General features: G+C 39.8%; 1 protein-coding gene across 1 annotated transcript; it reads left to right on the top strand.

The window, feature by feature from the left end:
- Positions 1 to 3,815: 3,815 nt before the first annotated feature.
- LOC119740271 (arrestin domain-containing protein 3-like) lies at positions 3,816 to 18,496 on the top strand. The gene is made up of 7 exons (XM_038215533.1): positions 3,816 to 4,156; positions 6,611 to 6,733; positions 8,255 to 8,478; positions 12,325 to 12,507; positions 14,739 to 14,927; positions 15,798 to 15,930; positions 16,903 to 18,496. The coding sequence occupies exons 1-7, from the start codon at positions 4,033 to 4,035 to the stop codon at positions 17,664 to 17,666; spliced, it is 1,740 nt and encodes a 579-aa protein (XP_038071461.1). The 5' UTR covers positions 3,816 to 4,032; the 3' UTR covers positions 17,667 to 18,496.
- Positions 18,497 to 27,128: the final 8,632 nt, after the last annotated feature.

The following is a 27,128-nucleotide window of genomic DNA, read 5'->3' as shown; positions in this document are numbered from 1 at the left end:
CTTCACTTCTAAGAGCCAGTGGGCTATCCAGATTTTTATGGAGATCAGTGAGTGCAGTAGGTCATATTTTTAACCGAATGAGGACGCCTCAGCGACGCCATTCTGGGGTATTGCATTCACAAATGTGAATTCAATGTTATCAACTGCATTTCGAAAATCTGTTAACATTTCATTGAAGTAAAGTTTATAATAAACTGCTTCAATAAACACAATTTTTCCACTGTTGTACCCCCATATCGGCATTACAAGTGCCCTCGCACACCAAAAGAATATAGCCTCTTGAGAAGTAATCGTCAGTACGATTGTCAAAACGTTTAAAATATATGTCGTTATAAGGACTCTATTCATAAGTATCCTCTTAAAAGTTACAAAATGAGGGTTTGGGGAGACCACACTGGGAGTAACATTCAAATGCATTGCTTACAATGCTTCAGCGAATGCCATTCTGCAGGATTAAACAAATGCAAGGACACGGTGAGATTGTGGACAATCAGAATAAAATTAGTAATGCGTACTTCACACTGTATGTGCGCAAACCTGAGTGTGCATGTACAGGGTTGCTTTTTAATAGTGGGTATAAAACGTAATTTTATACCCACTATGGGCACGTGTGGTCTAGCGGTGGAGCACAGGATTCATGATCGAGAGGTTGTGGGTTCGAGCCCCACCGTGGCCATGCGTGTTGTGCCCTCGAGTAAGGCGCTTTACCTCAATTACTCCTCTCAACCCAGGTGTAAGGTGTTAAATGGGTACCGGCATTATTCAATGCTGGGAAGGTAACAGACTCGCTGTGGAGGAGGTGTGGCGATCCCCCCACAGCAGCATATGAGTCTGGCCCAATCGCTAATGAAAGAGAGATGGGCACTCCATTCCTATGAACACAGGCTCGTCCCCCTTTACCTTCTACCTTTACCTATAAAAAGTAATAGAACAATACACCCCAAAGGAAGTCTACTACAAATCTATCTGCCCCATAAAGGAAAAGCTATGGAGTTTGAGATTTCAGTAGGAACAAAGAAGAACAAAAGGAGGGAATCAAAGGTCTTCCCCACAAGTATATGTAAGGCCGAGTATGTAAACACCAGCAATCGTGGACCTAGGACAAAAGGGTTAGGGCAGAAACAATACGTCCACGGTTGACCGAACGTCCACGATTGAAATTCGTGTACAAAACCAATAAGAGCTGTTGCTAAAAAGAGTACAAACAGAGAAATGAGGATTCGGGACAAAAGGGGGTCCACGATTGCTGGTGTTTACGAAGATGGTTGTGTGAACAAGCATGGCATTCACTGTGTGGACTTCCGAACAAAAGATGTTCACATAAACCAGGTTTCAAATACGTTGTGTGGACTTGCCCATGTCCACACAAGGTTTCCCCTCTCTGGGAAACAGGTTTAGAGGCATTTGGGGTTTAGGTTTATCCGTTGCAAAATGAAGAGAAACACTCGAGGGAACTGTAGTTAAAAAACAATGGGTTGAAAGAGTTTTCATAGTGTGAGTAAAAATTGGCTTTTTTATATGGTTTTTGTTAACTCCTCGAAAACAAAGGAATGTCCACACTAGGTATGCAACGTAAACGTGTGTGTATGCAGTGTTGCAGTGTGTCACTCCAATGGAGCGCTCAAATGTGGTCACAACATACCATCTGCTGATCATGCATGTGGTCCATCGGAGCCAATCCATTTACTAGCTGCCATTGTTCTAATAAAGTCATCACAAGTCGTGACAAGTCAATCAAAAAAATATTTTAATCTGTCTCAAGTCATACGACAAGCTTTTTAAATGAACTGTGAAAACGACATGTCTCTTGAATTGTAATTGGACATGACCTGTGATTGATGTATTTACAACTCAATGGTACACAAATATGACTAGAAAAAGAAGCTGAATACATTATTTCAATCAAAATTTTGAGTTTCTTAATTTGACTCATAAAGACTTGCCTTTCATCATATGATATTTTTGTGCCAATCTTAAAGTTGTCATTTCATTTTGTTTTTCTCCTTAGGCTAGCGCGAGTTACCCTAATTGGTCCTTTCTAATAACAAAATTGTGTTATACATGTACAACACAATGATAAGAAGCTTTGGGTATGTTGAATATGAGATATTTTTGATACCGGCAATGTACACTGTAAAAGACTTGTAAAGTGCTGGAGTAGTATTTTTGTAAGTTTAAGTTATTATTCATGCCCATACATTTGTGTCGTCATTTGCTTCAGTTGAACAGTGTCAGTGTAGAAAAAATGGACTTGTTTAGGAGCCTGTACAAACCTTGGAGTAACTTGTTAACAAAGTAGTGGTAATATAGGAATTTAACAAATTATATTTTTCAACTCCATTAAATGAAAAGTTTTGTAAGAGTATTGTATTAATTGTATTGCCGAAATCAGACATGTTACTTTCTTGTAGGTCAGATGGATCTCTAAAAAAAAAATTTAAAGCTCACTTTGGTATAGTTTAACCTTTACTATTGTCCAACATCTGTTCAACAGACCTTTGTTTCCCAATGAAGGTTATACTTTATTCTAATTTCGTTTAAAAAAAAACTCACAAACTCACAAAAGGTCAATATGTTTCATTGTAGTTGAATAGACATTAAAGATGAATTACATCAAGGCATGGGTACGGGTAGGCATGGATGGGCACAGGGGGATTCCCCCCACTCCCCATCGCCCATCGTCCAAGGCATGTGCCTACCTTTCACCCCTCCCCCCATCCTCTCAGAATTTGGGGGAAGCCAACTTGAGCTTTCTGTTGTGCAATTAACAATTAATAAGGTTATAGAAGAGTTATTTTTTGTACATAATCTGTACTTTTTGTGATTTTCACTTAAATAAATTTATAATATTTTTTTTTATAAATAACCAATTTCTATTTAGTATTTGCAAAATAGGCAATCATCAAGTGATACTTTCTGATAACATGCTTTAACCATGTTTGTTTTTGCTGATTTAATTGAACTACCCATCAGTACACTGCACAATTAAATTGGGAAATTATACTTTGCATATAAGGCAACTAATTGTGAAATGTATAGCCCTGCATACTCTGTTTGAAATAGCAACTTTGATACTGCAAAAGAGGCTTTAATAGAGTTCCATTTGTACTTCTGTGAGTCGTGACTAAATTCATTTGAAATTCGGACAGGTATTGTGTGTCTTTGCCCTGTTATTTGTTGTTTTGTTTTGTTTTGTTTTGTTAGTTTGAATTGTATGTGCTGTGGGAAAGGTTTTATGCTGGTTACTGTCGACCTTTGAAATGTATACATTTTGACTTAGTAATCTTTAGGAACATAATGATTAGGAAACACGTAGTACACCTATCGGTGAGCATAATGAATCAGAACTGCGTAGCCACTGAATATAAGTAAATAGGATGAAAATAAGTTCAAGCATCATGTACAAGCTCGGAACGCTCACGCCAGGCGGTTTGAATGTAGAATTTTCTGTATTCAAACCGCCAGTCCAACTCCCAGCCCATTTTGTGTGTGGCCTGAATATAAAAGGGGGCCTATACAATGGGGAAAATTAGTTTTTAAATAATTTAATGTCTGATCTCATGTTTAAATTGATCTAAGAGCATAACAAAAACATGGAAAATGAATGTGAATTTCAGGTTGTCTTATCTTTGTTATTTATTTTTGCGCAACACATCTTATTTTAATCAACCCCCCCCCCCCCAAAAAAAAAAAAACATGGGCTAGATGCTGAAGCGCTTCAGGAGGACGTGGGACCGTTGCGAACTCTCAGCTGTTGAGGAGGTCACGTCACGTGTGTACTGCATGCCCCGGATATTATTATGATGTTGACAAAAGAAGCTGCATGTACTGCACGTACAGCTAGCTATGCGCTTGACACACTGCATGTGTACTGCTATGCTAGACTAGGCTGCGGCATGAGCGAAGCGTACGGCCGGCTGCGCTGGTCGGACCCTGCAACATAACTTGAAATCGAGGTCTGCATGTACTTTGATGTGCATGACATTGATGTGCATATGTGCGCCCAGCGTAAACTAAAATAATCTAAGTATCATGGGGAAATTAAAAACATTTGTGATAGTTTTCGACGGAGACGACTTGGATGTGTTCAGCTCTGGCGACGTCATCAGCGGTTACATCAAGATAGTTTTGGCAGCACCGAAGGATGATGTCAAATGTGCGTAAAAACGTAAACAAAATTTAAATTGACACGCCCTTGGCGCGGCCTTGGACTAGGAATGGATGAATGGTGTAGTGTTCAATTGGCGATAGTGTCTGATAGTTGAGGACCCCTTCACCTACTTCTAGAATCAGAAGGCACCTTTCCGTTATAGCCTTATGGTGCCTTATAATTCTAGAAGTGCCCTTCACCCTTCTTAAGTTCTAACTCTTGAATTATTTATAGTCCGAGTAACTTGGACTCTATGAATCGCCTTTTTTAACATTTGGAGACATGGTCGGGCGAGGTCCAAATGTTAAAAAAGGCAATTCCTAGAGTCCTAGTTACTCAGACTTCTTTTGACAGGTGCTTGAATGAATTTTATCATCGTTAAATGCCTTCTGCAACCGCAAGCAACCTTCCTTTCCAATAACTCCAGATCATGACCATTTATTCTTTGGAAAGAATATTACAACCTGACCTAACACCACTTCAGTGGTTGTGTACAAAGTCTGTGGAGAGTCATGGAGGAAGTTCCTCCATGGGAGAGTCAAGAAAAAAAATTTAAAAGTATTTTTTAACAAAATTGGAAATGTTTCTCAGTCCCAGATTCATGTCTTGTCGTCATTTTTTCAATGACTGACCTTCATCATGGATGCCATCATTAAGATGATATGAAGAAAAAGGCAGTGTCAGGTTGCGACATTCTTTCTATTTCTTTAGTATAGGGCCTTGAAAGTACAACATCCACTAAATAAGGTGTTTCACGGTAATATGCACTTGCTCACGGGGCAAAAAAAACACGTGTTGCTAGACGCAGGCGCATTTTGGAATGACCGTATGATGACTTGGAAGCGCCAAAGATTTCCATTGACGATGCGCACACAGCAACGCGAGTAAAACTGCCCCGCGGGCAAGATGGCGCATATTACCATCAAACACCCTATTCCAGTTGATGCCCTATGTGGATGTGAATTAGAAGACACCCACGTGCCTTAGATGTACATGTGATCAACCCCGCATTTGTGCATGATTTACCGCATTTCTGCATGTCATCCGCATTTCACACCAAATGTCCCGAATATGTAAAAAACCCACCCTCTCTCCAGAGCGTTCCTATTGCTTTGCAACTAACACCACCAGCTATTTGGCGAGTCCAATATTATCATAAACTACGCTACTGCCTTTTTCTAGTGTGACAGTGCACAGTAAATAGATGAATATGTCAGGAGGATACATGTATGCCATCTGAAATCCAGGCAATAAGGGTTTCATCTGAGATCCAGTTGTAATGTTATGAAATGTAATGTTTTCTTAATAGTTTTACGTTCAAGAATTTCTACTATCAAGGCATGGAGTGTCATGGCCTAGCGGTTAAGAGCACCGGACTCATGTTCTGGTGTTTCAGAGGCAACAGTGACGTGGGTTCGAGCCCGCCAGCGGACACTTGTGCTCTTAAGCAAGGCACTTAACCATTATTGCTTCGTCCTTCGGATGGGACGTTAAGCCGTAGGTCCCGTGTGTTGTATTTAAATGCATGTCAAAGAACCCAGTAAACACTTAATCGCTAAGAGAAGGGGTTTGCCCCGGTGTTTCCGACCTGTATAAACTCCCACGTGGAGTATTTAGGAGAAGAACCAACCAAGAACCAAGGCATCTTAGGTATTTAACGTATTTGAGGAAAAGCAATTCATGCTAATATTATGATGCAACCATGGAGGTAGTGCAATCTCAGCACTCGGCAGGTTCATGCTGTCCTCTTTTGATAGCAAATTTGGGCCGAGTTGTGATGTCACAACCCATAGCTTTATACATTGTTTGTAGGTGTGTTCGAGTAGCTCGACCGGCTTGACATGGGTAAAGCCAGATGGGTTAGCCACGACAGCTGGGCTAATGGGCAATCACGATCTTCACGTGATGTCTGTAGCCGCAGCCGTAGCCAGTAGCCACTGATAAAAATGCCCGTTTTGGACTTGGTTAGTTTGAGATTTACCATGTTTACTGCTTTTCAGGCAATTGCAAAACTCCAAAAAAAAAGTTGGGCATGAATTATAGCCTCTAAAATCGCAACAAATTAAAAAAAAAAAAAAACATTATCTTTGGGCTTCAAATAAAGTTGATTTTTGGATCCACACAAGATTTCCACTGTCCGGCCGCCATATTTGGTTCGCTTCTTGGATGACCAATGCATGCATGTGACGTATCTGTGGTGGCTGACCCGGTTGAGCCTCGAGAAGGATGTCTGAGCTAATCAAACTGAGTCGATCTGGGTGAGCTACTCTTGATTTGTTCATTCCATAGATGGCACTGTTTTCATTTCCACGTGATGAAAATCAAAAAAGGATAGTTTGTACTTAGTTACTAATACACTAAGACAGTCCTGTATAATAATTGGAACAGACAGTACAAAACTACAATCGAGAGAAAACTAACATTGTTTTTGTCTTTTTCCCTTGTCCCTCCTCCCCATAGCAATCAAAATCAAATTTAAGGGCAAAGCTCACACTCACTGGAGTGAAGGGTCAGGGGACGACAAAAAGACTTACGAGGGCAACGAGACATACTTCAAGGACAAAATCACCTGCTGGGGGAAAGGTAAGGCCTTCACTCATCCCCATTGCCCTACCCAAGGGGTGCTAGTGACTGTCGACTGTAATTTCTTTGGACTCTCATATAGACCATTATCATGTTGCAGCCATCTTGATTATTTCCATTCAAAATGTAATCGAAGCGAGGCTGGAAGGAAAAACAGTCTGGTTCCTTTTTGCATAAAAAACATAAGTCAGTACTGTTATTGGATACAGGGAGCATGACTGAAATGGTGGCAGCATGATAAAGGTCTATTGGAGGAGTTTTATTCATGCCATGACGCGGGCCAACATGTTTGAGCATGAAGAGGGCACACCTGTGAATAGGCCTAAACCCATCCACCGAGCTCATCAATAAAAGTTATACCCTCAAAATATTCTACATTAGAGAGTTCTGAGAGCCATAAAATTGGGGAACTGAAGAAATGTATGGCAATGAACCACTGGCCTGGGCTTGGAACTTCCAATTCTGAGCATTTTGGATGCAATTGGGAAATTTGGGAAAAATAGGGGTCGTCTTCTTCAGCAGTGGCATGCCCCTCCCTGGCTGATTTTTGGAAAGACATTTTGTTCAGTAAGTTTTTTCCATAAATGGATAGAGTTCTGACATCAACCCAAAAAAGAAAAAAACCAGCTCAAAAACCATTATAATGCGCCGTGAAAATCGGTATTTATTTTTATTGTGCATAATAATGGTCAGTTTTGAAGAGCACCCCCATTTAGCCTTGGTCAAGGCGTTCATCATTATTCGTTTGTACACAGAAACGATTGGCAGCATAACCTCGCTATGCATGCAGTGCATTAAAAAATACAGCGCCAACAGCAACCTCATGCGGCCACTATTTTATGCGAATCATTTGGATCCAGACGAACGAACGCCTTGGTCCAGTCGTCCATGTGAGGTTTTGGGGTGGTGCTCATTTAGCCTTAGCTGACCTTAAAAGTTGTTTTCTTATTGGTCGATTGTTGCATGGAAACTTGCATATAGTTAGCGTGCGGTACTGGCGACTAGTACTAGGACATGAACTGTACATTATACATACACTCACGTTGTGTGTCGATGTCTCACTGTACACACAGCGCCAATGCACAAAAATTAGGGTTTCTGACACGTCCGCAAAGGGCGAATAGGCTGCAAGTGATTTGATGACGTCAAGATTTACCAAGGTGTGATTGGACACTCCACATATTATCCCCGCCTACACTTTTCTGTATTTGCATACGAGATCATGTGCTGGAAAAAACAATAAGCTTTTGTGGACGATTGCACCAAGGCGTTCGTCTGGATCCAAATGATTTGTATATAGTGGCCGCATGAGGTTGCTGTTCCCACTGTATTTTTAATGCACTGTATAGCGAGGAGATGCCGCTGATCGTTTATTGCGTACAGACGAATAATGACGAACGCCTTGACCAAGGCTAGTCCCCATTTGGATGATGGGTACTAGGTTAACAAATAACAGTAGTTCTTTTGTTTTAATTGCATTACAATAAAAGCTAATAGTACATTTGTGACTGCTTCTGTTAGATGACAGTGGAAAGCGTGTCTTGGAAGAAGGGGAGCATCGCTTCCCGTTTTCCTTTAAGATTCCTGATGTTCCGCTGCCGTTCCCGTTTGAGTCCAGCGTCGGTTGGATCCGCTATAAAGTGATGTGCAAGATCGACCGGCCGTGGAAGTTTGACCATGAAACACAGAGGCTGTTCACTGTCACAGGTCAGCCGATTGACCTCGGGCAGATACCTATGGCCATGGTAAACAAAACTATTCTGTTGTTCATCTATTTGGCACTCACTCACCCATGGGAGAGTGTAGCCTAGTGGTTAGGGGTTGTGACTGCTCATAGGGCAACAGGTTCAAATCCTGCTGCTGGCCCACCCAGGAGTGCACAGGGCCAGCCCCAATTCCTTCAAGCTGTGTGATCTTGCTCAGAAAAACAAAAACAAAGAAGGGGTGCCTGTCAATTGCTGTTTGCACTATGTGACATTTTGGCTGTTGAGTGTACTTGGCACAAATCTGTAAGTCTAGCCCAAAATTGTGTCTCAAATATGTACTGGACTTCCTCCGTATTTAGAGCCACACAGCGAATTCTGTGCTAAATTTGCTGAAAGGTGTTTTCCCTGAATTTGTTTGTTGTCACTTTGAGTGTTGAAACTAATTACCTGGTTAATAATCAGGAAAATCAAATTTTATACCTTTAGACGACTGGTAGTATCCTTGAATTTTCAGAGGAAATTTTGCAGGAAATCATCTGCAGGATTTTCTCAAGGTCATGGGTATTGCACCTTTAACCTTTTGATTTTCCCTGGTTACTAACTGGCAGGCCAGTAGCTTCCGTCATGGGCGGTGTCAAGTGACAAAACCCAAAGATTCAGGAAATATAACTTTTCAGGACATTTAGCATGCATCATTACTTGTCTCTGAATATGGAGGAAGTCCTGTATGTGAGACGCGTCGATGGTGCGATGCTAAGTCAGGCTCTCATTTCATATATTTCGGTTAACTTCGATTGATAGTTTTGCAGACTGCATATTCTGCATTGTATTACATTGTGTTAATTAAGAAAGTACATGTATTGCTGTATATAATATGCAAATTCAACCTGTTGAAGAAATCGGGAAAAATACGGACACAAATGCTTTGTTATTATTATTATTATGATGGATGTGCATTATATGTAGTACTACATGCACATGATGTACACAAACCTAGGTCATGTAGGTGTACATGTACTGTACATGTACACAATGTGGTACAACCATGAACATGACTGTAAAAATTTGCTGGTATCATTTGTCTCAAGTGGTAATAGTATAACTAAATTGTAAAACAGTTGCATGTATTTCCTGACAATGACATATTTTATCAATTGCAGGTCTAGCAAAGTGCAAATTGCATTATATGATAGTACAGATTACTGATCGAGTTCTCTCAATCAGTAATCTTTTCTTAAACCCGCCAAGTAAAAAGTCAAGGCAGTAAGTGATGTGACAGAATACAACCCCAACCTGTGCTGATTTTTCTACTTTAATTTCAAAAACAGAAATTACCCTGTGCAATCGATTTGAATTATTTTTTTCGATTGGTTTACAAATTAAAAGGCACAGGCCTATGGCTTTATAATTAGCCTTATTAGTTTAGGATGGGTTTGGATTTTACAATTTTTGGATGCATAGTGGAAAGATGTTGATGCCTGATTGTGATATTACCAAAAAAACAAAACAGCAATCATAGAGTAACTTTTTGTTTATGGACAAGTTGTTTCCCAATTAAAGGGAATGTACATCATTGGTTTTTGATGTTATTTTCAGAAATGAACTATTTGAGGGGTTAGTATATATAGATCAAATATTGTTACACTGACATTTTTGAAGTTTTGTGTTCGAAAAGGTTGGAAAAAACAAGAAAAACAAAAATGTTTAAGTAGTCTGGTTCCCTGACTCAACAAAAAATAAAATGGATCAATTTATAGATGATGGAAAATTGTAAGGCACGGGAACCAGTCTAGCTGGCCTGCACCCGCTCATGAAACATGTAACCAATAGCAAACAAAATTTGGACTGAAAAAATGGTTAATTTGAAGCAGTAGTGGAAAAATAGTTAGGTTTTTCCAACGCTGGTCGGCCGACCACCGTTGGAAATGTATACAAAAATATCATTTTCTTGAAAATTACTTCACACCAGGTGCCATAATTTTACAAGATGCTTGAGACTATCATTTACCAACATCCTAGTAAGGTATTTCGTAAAAACTTGGTAGTTTTATTTTTCGATGTTTGCAAATGTTGTATATTCCCTTTAAAGGGAATGTACATCATTGGCTTTTGCTGTAATTTTCAGAAATGAACTATTTTGAGGGGTTAGTATAACAGATCAAATATTGTTACACTGACATGTTTGAAGTTTTGTGTTCGAAAATACTGGAAAAACGAAGAAAAACAAAAAGTTCAAGCAGTCTGGTTCCCTGACTCCACTAAAGATAAAATGGATAATTTATAGATGCCGGAAAATTGTAAGATAATGGAACCAGTCTAACTGGCCTGCACCCGTTCATGAACATGTAACCAATAGCAAACAAAATTTGGACTGAAAAAAATTGGTAAATTTGGAGCAGTAGTTGAAAAATAGTTAGGTTTTTCCAACGGTGGTCGGCCGACCACCGTTGGAAATTTACACAAAATACCATTTTCTTGAAAGTGACTTCACACATGGTGCCATAATTTTACAGGATGCTTTAGACTGTCATTTACCAACATCCTAGTAAGGTATTTCGTAAAAAAATGGTAGTTTTGCTTTTCGATGTTTGCAAATGTTGTATAATATTCCCTTTAAGGATCACTTGCTGATTCAACATTCTTTGATTTCAATTTTTGTTGGTAGAAATTTGTTGTTTACAAAAATGATCAATTACAATTTGTCCCCATACTTCATAATCAATTGGTACAAAGTCAACAGTGCATACAAGTTTCCTGCCAATTTATGCTCTGAAAAATAGTATCGATTAATGGCATGCAAATAGAAAGTCAACCACAACTTGCCTGGAATCTTCTGACAAGACATCTTCTGGGGGAAAAAAATGATTAAAATTTAATTAAAATTAAAAAAAGATTATCTCGGACTGTATAAAACATTTTGATTTTTCCCCTTCAAAAATAGTCTTAAATACATCAAGTTCCTTGAGGTACATGCATGTACCTTATTGATTCCGACTGAAAGTTATTTTTTTTTATCTACTTAATTTGAGTTTTAACTAAATGTCAAAATACCTTCATGCCCTGACATTTCATGCATGTACCTGGTAAATATGGAACAGTAAATCTCATTTTAGAATTTTGTAGCCTGCCTGATTACCTGCAAGCGTTGCAGCAAGCTAAAAGCTTGCCTGAGCTTGCCTGCAAGCTTGTCGCAATCCCTGCAAGCTGAAAACCGGGGTGAGCTAGCACGGCAAGCTTGCCACAAGCTAGCAGGAAAGCTTGCTGCAAGCTTGTGGCAGGCATTGTGGAAAGCTTCGGTATCTTGCAAGCTTGCAGTCACTGAAAGTTGTTGCAAGCAAGCTTGTTGCAAGCTTGCCGCAAGCTTACCCTATTTTGCATTTTTGGTATGGGGGAGGGGGAATGCCCCTCCCCCTGCAAGCTTGCTGCAAGCTTGCTGCAAGCTTTTGCTGCAAGCTTGTTGCAAGCTTGTTGCAAGCTTGCCGCAAGCTTACCCTATTCTGCATTTTTGGTACCCTGCAAGCTTGTTGCAAGCTTGCTGCAAGCTTGCTGCAATCTTGCTGCAAGCTTGTTACAAGCTTGTCCGCCAGCTTGTCTGCAAGCTTAGCTTGCCGCAAGCTTGTTGCAAGCTTGTTGCAAGCTTGTTCAAGCTTGTTGCAAGCTTGTTGCAAGCTTGTTGAAAGTTTGCCGCAAGCTTACCCTATTTTGCATTTTTGGTACCCTGCAAGCTTGTTGCAAGCTTGGCCCCCCCCCCCCAAAAAAATGCCCTCCCCCCCCCCATGCCCCCCTCCCCTCCCCCTTAGGGCCGCTACTGGAAACAGTTCAACCCAAACATTTTTTTCCACTCAAAAGCTGTTTGGTGATTTTTTCCTCCACCATTTTCCATAGTATCCTGTAAGTGAATCGGACACCAACACTGTCTGCTGTTGTTGCTGCGCCACTGGACCCATCATCACCAATGCCTCCGTCGACAAGGCCGGCTATGTTCCCGGGGAGACCATGTTTGTCTTTGGCACAGTGGAAAACAACAGCACCCGCAAGATCCTCTGTCTCAATGTGCGACTCAAGCAGGTGAGTCCAGCAGTCGATTTCACGAAAAACAGCGCGTAACTTACACCATGCGTAGGACTTGCTTAACAAATTTATTCAGGGGTGTGAAATCTAAGCTTTAAAGCTGATTTTAGCTTCGTCTTTTGGGGATTTCAGCTTTTTTACACCTTTTTTCAGGTGTTTTCAGCTATTGTTATCAGTGGTCACTCACATCCCTGTTATTGCACTGCTGTGCAATAAACTTACAATCGATTTCACGAAACTTGGTGTAGGTGCGTAACGTCTTGGACAAGGCTAACATCATTGACGACAGCTGTTTGTGTAGGATTTGGTTGTTCATGAAACAGTCACTGAATCACCTCCGCCCGTCATTTTGAAAATGTTTTTGTTTGTTTTCGTCAGAGTCGTGAGGCAACTAAAAAAACCTTGACTGTAGAATGATGTACATGGTCCTGGCATGACAATTTGGGAATCCAAATGTGATGTATGTCATGCGATCCAAAATGTCGTGCATGCACATATGGCACACTTGTCTGGAGCATAAAGTATGGTACATGTATTGAAGGGGCGCTCATGTTGTTACCCCACATGCATAGTTGGTAGGGCTTAATGGATAGGCCTATTGAACCCAGCAGTGCAATCTCGTCAGATGCCATGAACCCCATATAGGTACCGGTAGGCTTCTGATTAGCACCTCCTGAACAAAGACATTAGTGCACATCATAGAGCTATATTAAATTAATAGAGCTAACTCGATGTACAAAGTAATGCCTGATGAGCTCCTTTCGGACAAAGTGAATCTACCCGCAATTTGTCCGGAACTCGTCCCGGATATGAATTGAGACGTGCCCTGAACAGTTTGGGAGGCTGCCAACATCATCATCATCATTTTATTGATTTATTCATTAGCAACATCTTACAGCAGAAAAACTGCCAATTACAGGAATGGGATCAAAATAAACAGAAATATATTCTAATAAAAATACAGTCATTCTTTAACTAAAAATAAAAAACTAAATATTTAAATATAAAAAAGAATTGCATGCACAAAAATTAATCAACTAACGAAAAAAAGAAAAAAAAAGAAAGTAAACTGGCCAGGGAGGCCGTGCAAAAACCTTCTCTGGAGTCTACTCGCAGATTGGGTGAAATTCAAACAAGCAAGTGCAGACATAACTCAAGGCATAAAAAGGCAAACGTGCAAGTGAACAAATCAGCTATTTGGGACAGCTTGATCAGCTGAAGGTGACACCACTCACTCTCGTCTTGAAGACATTGAGGGTCGGTGACTCATCAACTTGCTCGGGCAGTGAATAGACCTGTATCATGCTTCCACCATTTTAGTCATGTTCCCCGTATTCAATAACAGTACTGAATGATTATGTTTTTGTGCAAAAAGGAACCAGACTATTTTTCCCTCCAGCCTCGCTTTGGTTACATTGATTTGAATGGGAAAAAAATCAAATGGCTGCAGCGTGATAATGGTCTATACTACAGGCGGATGGTGTCTGGGAAGAGGCAGCCCTTGAGTAAAGTTGTGCTGGTCCAGTCAAGTTCTTTGTTAAAGGGAAAATACAACATTTGCAAACATCGAAAAATAAAACTACCAAGTTGTTACGAAATACCTTACTAGGATGTTGGTAATAGACATGCTTAAGCATCCTGTAAAATTATGGCACCTGGTGTGAAGCCATTTTCAAGAAAATGGTATATTTGTATACATTTCCAACGCTGGTCGGCCGACCACCGTTGGAAAAACCTAACTATGTTTCAATTACTGCACCAAATTTACCATTTTTTTTTAGTCTAAATTTTGTTTTGCTCGCTATTGGTTCCATGCTCATGAACGGCTGCAGGCCAGCTAGACTGGATCCCTTACCTTACAATTTTCCGGTATGTTTGATCCATTTCATCTTTAGTGGAGTCAGGGAACCAGACTACTTGAATAATTTTGTTTTTCTTGGTTTTTCCAGCATTTTCGAACACAAAACTTCAAACATGTCAGTGTAACAATATTTGATCAATTATACTAATGCCCCAAATAGTTCATTTCTGAAAATTACAGCAAAAGCCAATGATGTACATTCCCTTTAAATCAGTGAATCTGCTTTGCTCTCCACTTCTTTTGTTTCTGTCGTTCTACATTTGTTTAGTTGTCATTTACTTAGGTTGAGTGGCTACCAGCCTTGTAATGGGCCACTTTTGTCCATAAAATTATCAGGTTTATTTTCTTTCTTTTTTTCCCCCCTCAGTACGTGAAGTTCTTCTCTTCATCAGGGCGTCACTCAACAAGTCGTGAGTATAACGTGATGAAGGAGAAAGCTCCTGGATGTGAGGAAGGTGAAACAGCTAGGATGGATTGGAAACCTCACATCATACCCCCCATCCCTCCCACTGGCCCTCAGGGATGCAACATCATCAAGATTGGTTATGCAGTCCACGTAAATATATTCTCTCCTTTTTTTTGTAGAAAAAAAATGGTAGAAGCCATTTTGGATTCTGGCTATAATTGGAAAGGTGTTCTCAAAATCTTGGGGCTCTAACACAGATATTTTTGGATTGTGTGAAAGGGCCTGTGATACAGAATTCCCACAGTCGTACATGGACAAATCCTGGAACATGGAAAGTCATAAAAGTCATGGAATTTTGTTTTTTTGCAAGGCGTCAAGGAAATATAATATTGCAGGACAAATTTGTTGAGTCCTGCATGTGATGATGCACAATATTTGGCTATGGCAGTCTTCCATTTGTTTTGCAATGTGAGTTTACTACTGTTTGTTTATAAGCCACAAAAAATGTCTGCTTCCGATTAATTGGCATTTGAAACTAGGGTAGGTAGGTAGGGAGTTTTTTGGGGGGGGGGGGGGGCATTTTTTTGTGTTGATCAAGGTGTCTGTGTGTAGTCGAGGGTAAAAGGCAGTAATTGATTGTTTTGGGGGTGTTTTTTCCTCATTTTCATTTCCCCCCAAAAGAAATTAGTCAAAATAGGGTAGTTGGGGTAACCGGAAGCAGAAATTTTTTTTTTGGCCTAATGCATGTATGCCTTATAGTTGTTACATGTTCAGTACACCATTGTGATGCTTTTGTGGTGCTCAGTGGTCTTGTGTCAGACTGGAAGGCTGAAAGGGAGTGACATCCCTTGCCTTACAGTGCGATGACTGGCCAAGGTATTGTAAATAGGCTCCTAAGATGCCCCCCAAAAAAGCATAGGAATTGGTCATGGAAAGCCTGAAAGTTGTCCTGGAAAACTCATGGGATTAATGGGAACCCTGATGTTAACTTCCTGAATGTTCTGACATTCTTGCCGGCAGTTTGAAGGTGACATAGAGAACACCCCCTTCGATGCTGAAGTGTTCTTGCCCATCACCATAGGGACTGTTCCGGTGTATCGCCCCGTCTACCCGGACCCCACGGCCGTGGTGGTTCATCAGCCAGCCAGCAATGGTAAGATCATTTGAACTCCTTGCTCGACCAGACCCTCCAAAACACTTTAGTACTTGCCTTAAGAACATTACTAATATGTGTTCAGTGGACCATCATTCAAAACCTACGACATAACGGGGTATTTGCCATACACTCCAAGAGGTGCCAAGATAAGTACCTATCATTAGTCAAGTCACTTAGCTTTGCTTAAAGGGAATATACAACATTTGAAAACATCAAAAAAGAAAAATACCAAATTATTAAGAAATCCCTTACTGGGCTGTTAGTGAATGACAGTCTAAAGCATCCTGTAAAATCATGGCACCTTGGTGTGCTGTCATTTTCAAGAAAAGTGGAATTTTTGTATCAAATACTGCCCCCAATTTACCATATTTAGTTAGTCCGCATTTTGTTTGCAGTCGATTACACACCTATGGATGGGCACAAGACAGCTAGTCTGGTTCCTTTACCTTACAATTCCCCAAAGTCTATAAATTGCTCTATTTCATCTTAAGTGGGGTCAGGGAACCAGACTACAGGAACGTGATTGTTTTTCTTGGTTTTTCCAGCATCTTCGAGCACAAAACTTTAAACAAGTCAGTGTGGCAATATTTGCCTTAAAATACTAACCTCCCAAATCTTTCCATTTCTGAAAATTACAGCAAAAGCAAATGTTGTATACTCCCTTGAAAGGGTATTTTTAGAAAATAGACATCAGAATTATATTTAGTGTCAAGTCCGAGTCATGATGATCAAAGCCGAGTACGAGTGCAAGCCAAGTCACTGAACTATGATTACGACTTGAAATGTATTTGAGTCCAAGTCCTGGACTTGAGTCCTACAACACTGCTGCCTTATAAGGGATTGATCTGCTATGGTTGATCTATCATTCTGTAAGCCAATAATTGTTTGCTGTTTTCATGTGACTAACCCTCAATTCACTCCATCTGAAAAATTTGCTAATCAAGAAGATCATTTATATCTTTATCCCAGTTCTGCCGCCTCCAAGTTATGAGGTTGCTATAGATGGACTCCAGGAGATTCCCAGCAAGAGTGGCCATGACTACACCTTTGGTAAGCTCATGTATGCCCCTCAGTACCCAACCTACAACCTGCCTGCAATGCCCCCGACCTGGGATCCTGCACACCCACCGCCAGTGGGAGACCCGACGTACCCACCAGGGGGTTACCCGCCCCCTGATCAGCCAGGCTACCCGCCCGCCACTGGGTATCCACCTGCAGGTGCAGAGGGTTATCCACCACCTGCAGCTGCAGGTGCACAGGGCTATCCACCACCTGACGGTGCACAGGGCTACCCGCCACCTGCAGGTGCACAGGGCTACCCGCCACCTGCAGGTGCACAAAGCTACCCGCCACCTGCAGGTGCTGTGGTCAATCAACCAACTGCAGGCGCGCAGGGCTATCCGCCACCTGCAGGTGCACAGGGCTACCCGCCACCTGCAGGTGCACAAAGCTACCCACCACCTGCAGGTGCACAAAGCTACCCGCCACCTGCAGGTGCTGTGGTCAATCAACCAACTGCAGGCGCGCAGGGCTATCCGCCACCTGCAGGTGCAGAGGGCTACCCGTCTCCTGCAGATGGGGAGGTCAACCAACCACCTGCAGGTGCAGAGATCGATCCACCACCTGCAGATGGGGAAGGTAACCCATCACCTGCAGAGCCTGCAGGTGAAGGAAGCGGGGAAGAAAAGCCTTTATTGGAAGAAACTGAGGGAATTGAATTGCACAAGATTTGAATTCTACATGAATGGTGAGTTTATTATTCCATTGAAATTGAAGAGTAGCTTAAGCATAATTAGTTTTCATTCTTGCCTCTTGATGTAAATATATTACAAAAAATTAAAGCGAAGACATTTACAGTGACAGGGGAAAGTGTGAGTGGGACAGTATCAAAGCATTACTAGTTATTTGTAACTGACTACATTTTATGCGTGGTTATGGAAAACTTTCTTTCTTCCCAGGTTTGATGAAATGTCATTTTTTGCACCATTATTTTGCATATGTTTTAAACAGGGTTGTAGTTGTTAGCTTTTGCATATGAATAGTTATGAATAGTTTTGCAAGATTATTTTAAACATAGTTATCAGGGTATACAAAGTTGTTAATTTTTGCAACACTTCTGGTATATTGCTTATTAAACTTGCTTTTTGCAGTTTGCACTTAGAAATAAGTTGGTATATTAAACAGAGTTTTTGTTACGATATATTTGGTTTACAGTATTGACAACTAATTTGAAATAAAGGAACGGACCAATGCTTCCTATTACCCTACCCACCTAGAAAATTATACAGAACCTAAATAATTTTATTCATAAATAACAGGTTTTTTTTAAATTGTGGTGCTGCCCCACCCTAGATTTTTGTAAACATCGTCCTGCATTTTAAAAAAATGTAATGAATTTTGTAAGTTGGTTGGCAGTGCGGTCTTGCCGCACCGTGCAGCGAAGCCTTGCCGCACCGTGCAGCGAAGCCTAGAACAGCACAGCAAATGCAGATACAGTAGATTCACATGTTAACTGTTAAGTAAGATTTGAGGCTTTGCCTGGTGGAGATACTAAATAAAGAAAGGTTTGCGGAAACACCATGTACGAATAATTTCTCAACTAAGAGAATGAAGACGGTCAGAGCATACGGTCAGAGCATACTGACCGGAGCGTCAAGTTTATACCTCTGGTTCTTTTCAGAACCATTCTCTTAGTTGAGAAATTATTCGCACATGGTGTTTCCGCAAACCTTTCCTTATTTATGTTAACTGTTATGTATACATAAAAAAAGTTAATAAATAATTTAAAAAAAAACTTAAGCAACCATCATCCCAGCCAATAATATAAATGGCTAAACAAAATTTTAGCAAAAGTTAAATATTTTGTCCACCTCCTAATCAATTGTTTTTACAATGTAATAGCAAACACAATTTTTATTTCTTAGCCAACAAAGTAATGCTGAATTTCACCACAGATAGAAATGACTTATTGCAAATGTTGCAGTTATGTCAGAAATTGATAAAATATAGACTAAAATTATCAAATCAACTTAGTTCCAGGTCGGAAATATGTAACTGAGCTGCATTCTTTTATTTCTTGAGGAACAAAAAACTTGCCATGAAAAAGAAACTGCCTGATATGATGAGAAACAAAAGTTTTATTTAGTTATGTCTCTAAGGGCCAGTGCCCCTGTCAAAATGTACATAGCAATCCAACTTTGGGTAATCCGTTTTCATGAAAGAGAACATGTGTTTTACTATTGGTCAAGTTTTTATTGTGGTCACTTCCCCTTGTGAAATCACCAAATGCTAGGCAGTTTATTGTCAGTTTTTTTCACAATGTTGCCATAATGCTATTCAATCATTCATGGTAACTCATTAATTGCCAAGTATTTCTGTGTCATTTGTGAGTGTGTTATGAACAAATCTTAAATATAAGCTCCCATTTTGAATTGTAGTGTTGTTATTGCTTTACCGGAGACTTTACCCGGTACCTCATAGCACACAAGTATATAGGACAGATGACGGCCTCGTGCTTCAACTATCTTATTGCTTGCTATGCGTCTTGGCTGTGCCACCTCCCCTTTACTTTGATTGGCCTACTTCTCCTGCACACTCATGTGTCATGTTATATGAAGCACCCTATTGGTAGATATTTACATTAGGTTGACCCCTATGCCACAGGTCATTCGGACAATACCACACACTGGGTGCACTGAACTAATTCAAGCGAGAATTTCTACGCCAGCTGATTAGCATAAAAAGTGCCCCCACAATTTCTTTTGAAAACGGAGACCGTTTGGCTTTAAAAACGGTGGAATTGTTTAAATATACCCAAGGATCAACTCCCTGGTTTTGGGGCTTCCATCTGAGGGCAGGCTTGATAAAATCACGGATGAAAAAATGGGTCCTATTTGCCTGTGAAAGTGGAAGGGTGCCACTCTTAAAATGGCTACATGCAGGCTCGGGAACTATCACTTTTCGGGAGGTGATTTTATTTGGGTGTGAATATTTAAAAATGTAATTGGCTAATGTACGTAAAATTGAAAAGAAATGAAAAGATGAAAGACAAGACAATAATTTAATTTTTTGTTTCAGAAACCCCAGTGATGTTGGCTTGCATGTTACTTGGCCCTGAACTTTGTTGATTTTACACTGTTTTCAATGGGGCTTGAATTAGTACAGTGGACCCCACTGGCCAGTATGGGACTTTAAACAGCCTGCCATTTTGAGTCTGTATTCAGAATATATCACTGACAAACTAAAGAAAAGTAACTCTGGCTGTGGAGGTTTGCAGCTCAGTACTTGTACATGCACAAATGAAATAATTTGAGTACCAGTTATTTTTCTAATTGCATTTGGGGAAAAAAGTCATACGTAATCAGAGATTAGCATGCAAAGTACAAATGTATGTTGATTTCATATTAAAAGAAATAAATTTGCCCCTGAAAAATCAAAATGTGCGTATTGATGCCTGCATATCTGCACGCAAATAACATTATGTACACACATACATGTTTACATATTGTAGTAGTATTATGATGACAATTGTTGGTGTAGCTTGACTTAGTAGTGTGAATATTTTTGCCTAGGAATTTGACCGATGATGTGATGTTTATGTGTAAACATTCATAATCCATAAAACTTTGCAAAGAACAAAATCATTCTATATATATGTGTATCTCAATTATAATTGTACTTCTAAAATTTAAACGAGTATATTATCACTGTGTAATGTCAAGCAATGAAAGTCTGATGAATATTTCCCTCATTTATTTGGTAATCATAAAAATCTAGGACAGTTTACCCATTCCTATTGGTCGAGAGCCTGTCACATGGCCGGTCTTAAACAGATGATAAAGACCGGCTGGCTGGTCTTAAAACACTTTTCCAGTGTCACATGAAATGTGGACTCAGATGAAATCCAGTGCCTTTTACCATTTTATTGGTTAAACGTTCACAATCCTTATGTAGGCATGCGCAATACTACCAGTGAGTCAGTATTTCATAGTCCAAAATTCACAACACACCGCCACAGCTGCATTCTGCCCGACATCGCATAGTACGCACAACGCGCTCGCCAATCTCCATAAAAGGAGTTCTTTACAACTTTCTTACCAGCTGCACACTCCATTCTATAGCTAGAGGGGTGTTTCGAAAAACATGAAGTAAAATTGTTGAACAAAATTGTTGGAAATTTTTTACTTTTGGGCTAAAAAGTTTTGATTTGAAAAATTGTTTATGAATGGGAATAAATATTTCTTGGCCAGTATTAAACACTATGTTTACCGGTTGGAGTCTGGATGCTGATAATTACCCCAGCTGAACATGTGTTAAAACCTGCCAAGCACATCAAAGAAAGAAATTCACCCCCCCCCCAAAAAAAAACTAAAATATGAGAATTGTTGGTTGTATATCTGCATGCAAATAACATTATGTACATGTACATGTTTACATATTGTAGTATTAATTTTTATGACAATTGTTGTTGTGAAGGTTGCCTTACTTTTGCCTGGGATTTTGACCAATGATCTGATGTTTATGGATGTTTGTGTAAACATTGTGTAAACTACGACACTTTCTCAAGGATAAATTTATTCTATATACATGTCTCTCAAATATAATCATGTTCTGTACCTTTGAAATTTTAAAGTATATTATCGCTGTGTAATGTCAAGCGATGAAAGTATAATGGCTGAATATTTTCCTCTATAATTTGGCATTAAGCAATATTAAGTTTTTAAGCTAATATTCTTTTCAGCTAATTCAACCATTTTTTTACTTGCCTTTACAATAGCTACCTTTTGTAGTTTTTTTTTTTTTCATTTCTTTATTTACAGCTGACAACCACATACATGAGTTGCAATATATGTATGTAGTTACATTATTATTTTGGTTAAAGAACAAGGTTTTATTTTTGTTAATAGTTTTCTATCTGAATTGTTTAGTTTCTGTGGTTTTTTGGGTGACAAATTTTAGGGTTTTGGGTGTTTTCAGTACTATTTTTGTTATATTGGTATTACTTTTGCTGCATGTATGGTTTGTATGGCTATTTGTATGATAAGAGTGGATGGGGAGTTTTCAAACTCGTTTTTGTAAGTAAATTGATTTATACATTTCACAATGTGAAAATCGACGTATCCGATCAATTGCTTTTTATGCATTTTGTTCATTTTCAATAATAACATCACTTAAAATCCAAAGAAGAATGTCGAGAGCATAACCTGGTGAAGTTTCAGCTCAGTGTATATTAGCTTTAAAAAAGTGAAAAACTGCGCACAACCTTTTGATCACCATTCACCAGACACAATCTCGTCGAAAAATAACTCTCAATTTCCAAAACTCAGTCAATTAACTGATCTTTGGAAATCACCTACATTTCTTGATTTCTTTTGAATGACAGCATTGAGCAAGTCCGATGGAACAATTTCACGGGGATGGAATAAATCCAAAGAAAAATGCAAACAAGGGCGGATCCAGAACACAATTTTGGAGGGGGCCAAAAAAATTTGGTCCCCTAAAAAAGTGGGTCACAAAAATTACGGCGTTGGGTTCGGGGCCCGCTGAAGGGCCCCGAAAAAAAAAAATTTGGATTCTAGATGCTCTGTGGTGCGATCTGAGGCAATTTCTGACCACTTTAACCAATGTTTTTTTTTGAGGAAAAGATGGTGGTGTACTCATTGCCTGCCTTTATTGCGATGTCACTAAAAAAAAAAAAAAATTGGTTTCGTTTTTTTTTGGGGGGGGGCATGGCCCCCTTTGGCCCCCCCCCCCCCCCCCCCCCCCCCTGGATCCGCCCTTGAATGCAAATGATCCTGTAATTTCTTTAAAACTTTTTTTTGGAGGGGGTTAAGACTGGCTATGTTATTTTTGAGGATCCAAAACATTTGATGGAATATTGAGAGAGGAGTTTAAATAAGTACATCTTTGCTGACCCAAAGGGATTTTATCTTCCTTGTGTGTAATGAAAAGTCAACAAATCCGGACCCCATTTTTTCCCCTGTAAGTTTCACTTTGAGCACTCGGGACACATCTCCATTCTTTTTTATTCAGAGTTGAATCCATCCTTGTTCTCGTACTAATTCTGTTCAATTTTTTTTACAACCACAAAGATATCTGAGCTTTTGAACTGTACTCGGAAACAATGGATTGGTTTTGAATGGTTGTGCGGTGGCACTTGAAACTTGGGTTGAAACTACAACTTAGTGGGGCTATAAAACTTTGGAATATTATTATGTGACAAACTCGTGATGGCCTGATTTGCATGAAATCTACTCGTGCAATATATTGGAAATTTGCCTGTAATCGTTTGATAGTGTAATACACACAATGATACATGATATGTGCAACTGTCTTTTAAAGAAATATGTGATCGTTTTTTTTAAGAAACTATAAACATGAAGGTATTTATACTTTGATTACATAGTATCATTTAGTTCCAGAGATTAGAAATATGAAACTGTCTGTCTTGCTAAGCCAAATATCTTTCATCCACGATCAAAATGAGGACCAAATTTAAAGCTCATTTGAAGTTCATGATTAAAAACAACTTGAAGAAGTCACTTTCCAATCTGTACTTTCCAATCCGTATATCATCTTGCATCTCTGAACTGACTATAACTAATTATAATTCTACCTTTTTCTTCCTGTGCCGTTCTTGTAATAAACTACTGCCTCTTGCATGATATTTAAACATTTACACTATTACATCATTGCGAGTGTTAAAATATTAATGACAGTAAGGCCCAAAAAAAAAATATTCGGTCTCTGGTCAGACCAAAGCTCCGGAATTGACGCGGGACGCGGCTTTTTTTTTCTTTTCTTTTTTTTTGCTTTTTTTTTTCCTTCAAGCTTGGATTGTACAGACAAGGTGGGGTACTATTTTGCTTTTTTGGTGTCCTCAGGTACATTGGTGCCCTCCATAATTTGCCTTGGTGCTCTCGATCATTTGCCTTGGTGCAATTTCCTATTCCTTGGTGCTCTTTGGTAAAAAAAATTGAGCAGGTGAGGCAATAGAGGGCGCTGTTGGAGCTACCGCGGAACATTTTGGGGGAAAAAAGATTGACGCGCATGATTAAAATCGACGCGCGCGCTGACCAGAGACCGACTTATTTATTTATTTTTTGGCCTAAAATATACTGAATGTATATCAATCATTATTAAAATGGAAGTGATAAGATGGAATCAAGTTTAAACCGATTCTGTTCATTTAGTGTGTCTGAAGCAATATATAGTGGAGTCTATTTAATACTTCTTTAGAATTCTAAATGTGTCTGTCATCCGTGACAGGAAGAAAGTGTATCTTGGCAAGTTTTGTTATTCTCCAAACGATAATAATGAAACAATTTCCACTGCATGCCTAAAACTCAGTTTACATGAACAAATTGTACACTAAAACCAATGAGAATTTACGTTTTTCTAGTTGACTAGTTTAAAGTAGGTCCCCGTTTGCAGAAAGTATACTTGGGTGCGAGTACAGCCCAGAGGACCAACATTTAGTCATGTTTCATGTATCCCATGGAATTTCATATTGGTGTCATATAGTTTTAAACTGACATATTCCAATTGGATATGAACATTTTAGCTTTGAGTTTTGAAAGGTAAGCTCGGTGCGCGAGTGAGCAGAACGTCGTGGGTTTGATCCCCACCCAGACAATTTGTGATCTCCCCCTTTTTAACAAGCTCTCTGGCAGCTAGTACTAGCTAGGAGCGCACCCATAAAAGTTATGTAAATGAAGGGCTAAACCCAATTAACAGAAATGAATCCAACAGGCGGTCGATTTGTTTTTCAGGCTTATACATGCATTGGGAGTTATGACGCTCACTGGACGCATTCATACGTGTACCACAACTATACGGGGTGATTAGGGTCACATTCCAGCCGAGTTTTGACGGTGATTTTTGGCAGTATAACAATGAATTGACGATGTCAATAAACTGTTCCCTGTAAAACCCCATACAAAGTTGGCATGAAGTCTCCACACGTACACTGAGCTAGTGACTTTTCGGGAAAACTTCTGAACAAAAACCAGAGTTCACGGAACTTGTATTCTTTTTAACAGGTGGATTTTAACAAGCCGGGCCAGACTCAGTCCAGGCCACCTTAAACTATATATATTTTCAGCACACACGCATATTATTTATCGGAGTGTTTTTATTCATTTATTTGAGTGATTGCTTAAATTACATATTTGAGACTGATAGCAATATCACACCAAATTAAGGTTCGCACAAAATTAAGGTTATTAAAATAACACATTGTTGTAACCTTGCAAGGACTGATAAAGGGGGTGGCTACCACGCCCCACCCCTTCCCTTTCCAACCAACTAATCAATGTTAATACTAGCCCGACTGCAGAGCTTTCGATAGTACTGTACGGCCAGATGCAGTCGGGCTACAACATTAAAACAATTTCCAAAAAAATCCAATACAACTTTCAAAATAATATTGAAAATCTATAATTCCTGTTCATTTTATGCGTTGAATGCAACGCCTAAGCCATCCCCGGAAACACCTAGCTTCACTCTTTGGAAAAGTGGTCTCGTTCACTGTTTTGAATTAGAGATGTAATTATGAGGGAAAGTGTTTTCTATCCACCCGTGATCTCCTTGAAACTGTACATCGGTTTCCGTTTTAATTTTTGTCCGTATGTCCTAGTCGTGGAGATAGGAATAGACCTCCATGGTCTGGTAGAACAAAAAAAAATGTACCTTTTATTTGAGATGTTGCCCCTTACACCAAGTTCCAGTTGTAATTCTAAAATTATTACTTCCTTAAATGTATACTCTTGCACACTGGAACTCGTGTGACTTTTCAAAGGAAATAAACTTGGTTTTATAAGGGAAATCGTTTACAATTTTAAGACAGTCACTTACTTTTTTTTCTCCGCTTCAATGATTATATACACCCGGGTCACAGTGACGGGATGGCAAAGAACACTATCGTGTGTGTACTAGTACTAGTCCCTTACACTTCAGTCTGTGACTTGACATAAATCAGCCATTGTTCAATTCAAAGAAACGCTTGCCTGCGTCTTCGCACATCTGGGAATTATGTTGTAGCTTTGTTGACAATGTTGTATTTCCAACAATCAAATAATATTTTGGTTATATGTAATAACTCTTCTTTATTTTTGCAGTGTTGGGCCTTCCATAGTTTTGCAACCCGTGGTTGGCAAAAATGCAGTTTGCCAACCAAGCGTAGTATACAAATATCGAGTGGCTCAGCGTGGAATGGGAGGAATATTATCGCTCGGTAAAATCTGTACTTTTCCATTTCACGAGGCGAAGCCGAGTGAAATGGAAAAGTACAGATTTTACCGAGCGATAATATTCCTCCCATTTCACAATTTAAAGCCACTCAATATTCGTTTTATATAACTGACATATAGATCCTAATAGTCATTTGATATATTTGAACTTCTTTTTTCAATACAAAACTGGTGGAAAATGTATTTCTCTCTTCCAAAGCACCCCTTCACGAAAATGTTTGAACCCAACGCTGTAGCGCTAGCTCTTTGGAACGATACGCGCAACGCTGAACGCGCACACCAGCATGCATTTGCACACAAATACCGCGTCATGATCCTAACTGTTGAATAGACCGCTTGCAGACGCGTTCGATAATTGACGCGCTAAGGTGAGCGACGCCATGTTATGGGACAAAATGTGCGTGAATTGATAACGCCTGTCCCACAACATGGCGTCGCGCGCCTTCGTGCGTCGATTATCGAACGCGTCTGCAAGCGGTCTATAGTATTTCCCATTCCCCATGGGCGGATAAGTACTTTTTGAGCCGTGGCATGAATGGGAGCAATAACGAATGCCACGTGATGTGAGTTCCACCAATCAAATGGCAAGGATCTGTATGTCGGTTATATAAAAAGGGCTATTATTATGATGTTGACAAATTTAAAAGGAGCGCTGCACGTTCTGCATGTACTGCATGTGCAGATATGCGCTTGACACACTACACTATGTTGTACTGCTAGGCTAGGCTGCGCTAGGCTGCGGCATGAGCGAAGCGTACGTACGTACCCGGATGCGCTGGTCGGACCCTACAAAGTTCTACAACTTGAAATCGAGGTCTGCATGTGCAGATATATGTGCATGAGATGTGTGCCCAGCGTAAACTAAACTTGCGAACTCTCAGCTGTTGAGGAGGTCACGTCACGTGTGTACTGCATGCCCCGGATATTATTATGATGTTGACAAAA

Source organism: Patiria miniata, unplaced genomic scaffold (genome assembly GCF_015706575.1).
Source record: "Patiria miniata isolate m_02_andy unplaced genomic scaffold, ASM1570657v1 HiC_scaffold_5, whole genome shotgun sequence".
Taxonomy (NCBI): domain Eukaryota; kingdom Metazoa; phylum Echinodermata; class Asteroidea; order Valvatida; family Asterinidae; genus Patiria; species Patiria miniata.
The sequence above is the reverse complement of the archived record's forward strand: the minus strand, read 5'-3'. Positions and strand labels throughout refer to the sequence as shown.